Source organism: Cariama cristata, unplaced genomic scaffold (genome assembly GCF_000690535.1).
Source record: "Cariama cristata isolate BGI_N322 unplaced genomic scaffold, ASM69053v1 scaffold20380, whole genome shotgun sequence".
NCBI classification, from domain to species: Eukaryota; Metazoa; Chordata; class Aves; order Cariamiformes; family Cariamidae; genus Cariama; species Cariama cristata.
This window is the reverse complement of record NW_009594328.1, coordinates 1-6,457: the sequence shown is the minus strand read 5'-3', so window position 1 is coordinate 6,457 and position 6,457 is coordinate 1. Positions and strand designations below refer to the sequence as shown.

Genomic DNA, 6,457 nt, shown 5'->3' with positions numbered 1-6,457 from the left:
AGGCGGTGGTGGGGGCCCACCGGGCGGTGGAGGAGAGAAAAGTAACGCAGCAACAAGTGGAACCAAGGAAACTGGAATTCGAGGGAACGCACTGGAACTGGCAGGAACTGGAAGCGGGGGAAGTTCGAGAAGGTTTCTTCCCCATTGTCCAGGGACCCATCCCCAAATGGAGACCCAGGCCACCAACCAGGCACCACCTCACAATCCTTCTAGAGCACAACTACAGCAAACTTCCACACCGCAGTCCAGAACTCCCGCCAGCAATACAGGCACCAGCTCCTCCTCATCAGCGGTATCGGCACTAGAGAAGATCAACAGAATAAAACAGAGTCCCCCCAGTGTGACTGTAAATCGGGTTTCGGGCTCCCCGTGTGCTGGCAGCAGTGACAAACAAGAGAAAGCACCTTCTGCTCCGGCAGGTCGGAGCCAGGCCCGAGGGGCACCGGCTGTCAGGGATGGAGCAGCCTGCGTCACTGTCTCCGCAGCAGGTACCAGCGCAAGTGTGACGAAGGCAGCACCTTCAGCCTTAGGAGGAACCAGCTCAGATGTTTCTAAAAGAAAATCTCCTTCCCCTCTGTCTTCGCTCACACCCACGAGCTCAGAAGGCCAGGCTGGAGGTGCGCTCACGTCCGCTACGTCTGTCCCGCCCTCTAACGCTTCGTCAGTAGCACCTAGCCTTAAAACTCATGCAAGCTCGAGCTCGAGTGGGGCCCTCCCAAAACCCAGCTCCAGTATTCCTGCGAACAACCCTCTGGTCACCCAGCTTCTTCAAGGCAAGAATGTCCCTCTGGAGCAAATCCTGCCGAAGCCTCTCACCAAAGCAGAAATGAAAACTGTCCCGCTAGCCTCTCATGAAGAAAAAGGGGCCGCGGCATCCAGTACTACGCACGTAGCAGGGAACGGCACGGGGGCCGAGGGTGGTGAAGGACAATCGAGTTTACCCGCACAACAGCTCGGGAAGATCTTTTGCCAGAACAGGCCTCTGCCTCACATTCCAAGGACCTTTCCGCTCCCCTCGGGAAAGGACCCCAGTCTTGACCAGCATCAGTGCCACGAGGCGCTCAGCAAAACAACCCAAGAGCAGATCCTTCAGACTCTTATCAAGAGGGTCCAGAGGCAGAATTTGTTGCCAGTCCTTCAGCCTGCACAACTGAACCTCACTCACTCAGGTCTCCAGTTAGAAAACAGCTCCACCAGCCAGAGATTTATGCTGGGTTTCATGGGCAGAAGGACGTCCAAGCCTGCGATGTCTGGTCATTATCTGCTCAACATTTCCACCTATGGTCGTGGCTCAGAGAGTTTGAGGAGGGGCTTCTCCTTGAACCCTGAAAACCGCTTGTGTCTGAACAGTCCTGCTGACGCTCCAAAACCAGAATTTGGGGAATGTGAGGAGATGGCTGGCCATGGCGGCGGCGGCAGCAGCAGCAGCGAAGACGGAGATGCAGACGATGAGAGTACTGGTGATGAACGTGAACATATCAGTGTAAAAGAGGAGTGCCAGGCTTCACAGGTTTCTGGTCAGTGTGAAAAAGAACAGGTATCACATAGCATAAATTCCTCGGATTACAGCACCTTTGCTAAAAAGGGTTTAAAGACAGAAGCAGCCACAGCTCAGCAAGCAGCAGTCAACAAGGAGAACGTTCAGGCATTTGATGGAACTATGCTAGCACGGGATTTTATTCAAGCCGCTCAAGAGCAAATGGCACATGCAATGAGGGGGAAAATGCACAGCAATCCAGAGCTTTTCAGTACTTCTGTACCGTCCTCGGACTCTGCGCAGCAGCAGCCCCCCCTGCTTTCTCCTTCGCACCCTCCAAAGCTATCTGGAAGTGCTGCAGCACAGCTCATTGGGCCCAGTTACAGCGGCACAATAAACGTCTCCACCTCCCCAGACGTGAACCAGGGGTCTCTTATGACTGGGCTGTCTGAGTGCAATCAGTTGTCCAGCAGCATGGGGAACGTCATGTCCTTTTCTGTGACTGTAACCACCATTCCCACCAGCCAAGCCATGAACTCTGGCAGCCACAGTCAGCCCATCCCCGTTCAAGCCTTCGCCGAAGACAACAGCATGGAGGATTCCCCTTCCAAATGTTACTGCAGGTTGAAAGCCATGATCATGTGCAAGGGCTGCGGTGCCTTCTGCCATGATGATTGCATCGGCCCCTCTAAGCTCTGTGTCTCCTGCCTTGTCGTGCGGTAACCGGGCCAGGAAGCGGGGAAGAGGATGGCTTGATCTGGGTTTTGCTTTCGGAAGTACATTGGGAAGAAACAGGAAACTTACTGCCTTGCACAAGAGACGCGTTACTGAATCAGGAATACAGAGTAGAGTTCTTCTTTCATTAAAGAAAGAGCACCTTCTTGTACAGTGAGTCTAAACTGAGCTCAACTACGTGTATTGTGACAAGAGTTTGCACTTAAGGAATTATGTAAATATGTCACATTATTTTGTTTAAAAATATTTTTTCAATCTTTTAGGAGATAGTGTTTGACTTGTACTGCAGTTTCATTAACCCCAGCCTGCTATCCAGCATGTTTGCTGAGCTCTGCTCTAGATGGGGGAACGACTCTCCGGCAAAACCTTAGCCACTCATTGGTCTTCTCTTCACCAAGAGAAGAACTGGATAATCAAGAAACGAAGCGTTTGTGCTGACTGAGCTGAGAGCACCGAGGCGGGAACCCCTGAAGGGGCTCACGTGGTTGTTCTTAGTTTTAGTTCAAATTTTTCAGAATTGGAAGGCGTTAACATTGTGCCAGCCTTTCGAGTAATTGCCCTTCATTTGTGACCTGGCTGTTTCCAGAGGCATACTGGGTTGTGCAATATTGGCTGGTGGTTTTGATTTGCATATCCTCTCCTCTTTAAGGAGTCAGTTGCAGTAACCTTGTTTTAAGGAAGGTAGTGTCTTGATTTGCTACTGGTAAATACTGAAAAAAGCAACTGTACTAACCGTAGGATTCAAGAATTTAAATCACTAAAACAACTCAGTAACTGTGATTATCTGTAATCCCAGGAACCATTTAAAGCAGAGATCACAAATATGTGCTGAACTGCATTTCATTTCTGGGCTCAGCAGAAATCTGCTTGCTTAGGCGTTTCGAGTGAGCCGGAAAGTGCCATCCCACAGTCAAGAACCATCAGCTGTTACGGCACGTGGCGCAAGTAAAGCGCGCTAAGTGTCACCCTCGGTCCTGCTGTTTTCTGGGAAGCTTACTGTGCTCATTCAAACCTCTGCCATAGTCAGACGTCTCTGATTTCTATAGATCTTATATTTAGCTAAGTATAGGGAAAGGAAAACAAGTGTCTTGCTGGGCCTCACCGTTAGCCTGCTGTGGGTGTCTCTTTGTGTTTCAAAATACCAAATCAGGCTTGACTCAGCTTGGATTTTGCTCAGTTGAGGTCTGGAGTTGTGTTGGGGCTGGGGAAGATGGGTGGGGGGCTGGGGAAGGGGGCTGCTCCGCACCCCTCGTACCTGATCGTGGGACATAGCCAGTGATGCTCACCCTCACTTTCAGTGTTCACAAATTCGTTCACTTTGATTTATCGAAATTAAAGCAGTTACAAAATGGTACTGTGTTCTCAACAAGAAGAACTGACGACAGGCTGGCTAGTGAAGCGCACGCCAGTCGGCATTTTGATGTATCGCAACATGTCTGCATCACGTCGAGGACCTGTATGTTATTTCTCTTCCGAAACACAGAACATCAGGTTTGCTGATCACGTCCAGTCCCATGTTGTCGCTGTTGGGGGCGGGTGGGGGGCCATACTGCATCTTGGTCGGGTAACAGAGCTGTGTCTCTTTTTGATGGAAAAGCACTGAATTCACTTTTAATCCAAAGGCCTTTTTAAGATGAAGCAATATTAGCAAAATAGGTGGGACAGCTGCTTCGTGAGCTGGGATCCTCAGCCTGCCTTTCTTCTCTCTATTTGATGATACTACTGCTTTCCCCTTCCCCTTCCCCTTCTCCCTCGCCTGGGAGCCTGGCATGCTGTGGTTGGGCAAGATCAGAAATAATTGCCTGCGAAGCAGTGTGTTTTCCCGAAGAGCAGGTGGTGATTTACTTGGTAATAATGCAGAAGAGAGAGTTGCAGACTTCATCACCTCGTAACAGAAACATTTCCTTCCCTGTCCAGCAGAGCACGGCATCCTCCAAAGCAGGAGCAGTGGGTGTGAGTGAGCAAGAGCTGCAGTGAGTCTTGGTCTGGTTTGCTCGTCTTAAATTTGTTGGGGAGCACAGACCCCTGCTTTCTAATTACACATCACTGCTTAGATGTCCAGTGGTGAAAAGGATTTAAGTATTAAAGTCTGGGTTTTTAATCTAAAGCTGAAATCTCAAAAAAAATACACAAAAATTACTCTCCTGTGCACATGCGTTGGTGGCGGTTATCGCCTGAGACCCCCACAGCAGTCTGTGCGCGTTCCCACTGCCAGGTGCAGAGGGGCAGACCAGCAAACGCGGGTTGGCTTCTCCTGTTGCAGCCCCGGCCGCGGTAACGGGGATGAATCTCATTTCCCGAGTTGACTTGTACATCAGCATCGATTCGCTGCCTGCTTCCATCTCGTGTTCTGTAAGAGGAATTTCTGCCCGTTTTATGAGTCTCGGGATGCCGCGTAAAGTGGTTTCAAGCTGCGTGCCCTGGGGAGTCCAGCACTGAGTGCAGGGTCACTAACTCAGGCCTTGTCTAGACATGAAAGAAGTGACAGCAGTGTAATCCTCAGGCAGACACGTTCATTCCCACCTAAGACAGATTCCCCCCACTATAATCCAATTTAAAGACTGTTGCTAGTTACAAAATAAACTGAAAAAGTCATTCTTGCCTCAAAGAGCAAAGAGGTTTTGCTGGCATAATTGGATCAATTCTGTTCACACCTTGCCTTTCGTCAGTGTAATTTTTCTAGGCTGACGAGGCTGCTGAAGAGGGGGGAGGAGACGAGGAGGGAGCAGCAGGCTGCGATCTGCTGGCCTGCTCCCGGCACTCGCAGGCTTTCCGAGCGGCCGCTGTTCCATTGCTCTGCTCAGCATTTTTTAAACCAGTCCCCGACCCTGCCCGTGGTTCCAACTTGTTCCTCCCCGTAAATGTTACACGGGTGCTCTGTAGTGCGTGGGTTGGGATTTCTGTGCCACAGATGCCTCTCGTGAGTCTGCTCCGAAGTGCCGGAGGCTGCCGTTCCCCAGGCAGCCCTGCAGGGAACGCGCCTGCTTGGCCCTCGCCGTCCCCAGCTGGGACCTACGGTGACCTCGGAGATCTTGGTGGCTCCAGACTTGTATTGGACAGCGTAGGCATCTCCGGTGATGACCTGGAAGTTTACAGCTCTGTTCAGTGCCTTAGTTATATGTTAATGGATCAGCACTTTCCTTGGGCTACTTTTATTGTATTTCTTTTTAAGACAATAAATTCTTTTAACTGCATGCCTTTGATTTATAACACATGCCATGAGCTACTAGGTGCAACTTGATGGAGCAATCTCCACAGGTTTGCAAGAGGGCATTATGTATGTAGTCAGGAAATCATTAGAAATAAGGGGGCCCAGTGTAATAATCGCTATAAGTACAGGTCGACATAAAACCTTGAAAGCTCTGCGTGTTTTACAGTGCTGGCTATTGAACGATGTATTTTAGAAGAGGGAAATGCGTTCCCTAGGTGGGACCAGCTGCTGCCCCTCCCAGCCCTCTCCACTCTTCCCACCATCTGACCTTCCTCCTACCAAGATAACAGACCTGCCTTCTCTCCGGACTTACAAGTGATGTCGTGACACAGTTTAAAACGTTAGAGTTTGGCTCCCCAGGTATTAAATTAATAGCAGTACAGTAAGTGTTGTCATCAAAAAATCTGAGATACAATGTTTTCAAAGCCTAAGTCAAAGCAACCTCAGTAAGAAAATATACTCAGATTTAAATTTTCCCTTTCGGGCCACATCCAAGTCCTGCAGCAGGAGAACCAGAAATACAGACTGATCAATGGGGTTTAACTTTCCAACGCAAAAAAAACCCCACGTACAAGTTTTGCAATGGAGGAGCAGACGCAGCTCTACAGATGCGTTCAGGTTTTGAAACAGAGTGGTGGCACAGGGAAGGAATCTTCTGTGACGTTTTAATGTCGTTTCTTACATCAAAAGGAAAGACCGAGATGCTTAACAGTTAACGCTGGTCAGTGGAGTTGTATCTTTTTTTATGGTAGTAAGAACTAGCTGACAGGGCAGCAAGTGCCTGGCCAAGTCATTAACAGCCAGGAGCCATCCTCAGGTCCTTACCTCTGTCGGGTCTCGTTCACGCTGCTACCCAGGCAGCGAAGCCCGTCCCGGGGCCGGTTCCTACCTGGCGTGCAGGCAGCGGGAGGCTGGAAGCGGGACTCGGGCTTCTCTCCTCCGGGGAGGCTCAGCCTGAGGGTTCCTTTGAAGCACTCAGACGTGGGGGGCCACCAGAAGGGCGAGCACCAGCCCTGCCCAGGCGTCCTCCCGCC

At 50.4% G+C, this 6,457-nt stretch overlaps 1 protein-coding gene across 1 annotated transcript; it reads left to right on the top strand.

Annotated features, from left to right (window-relative positions):
* Positions 1-7: 7 nt before the first annotated feature.
* ASXL2 (additional sex combs like transcriptional regulator 2) lies at positions 8-2,337 on the top strand (the record flags this gene model as incomplete). Its single annotated transcript, XM_009697654.1, has 1 exon — positions 8-2,337. A coding segment is annotated over one exon (2,193 nt), but the record flags the coding sequence as incomplete, so codon positions are not given.
* Positions 2,338-6,457: the final 4,120 nt, after the last annotated feature.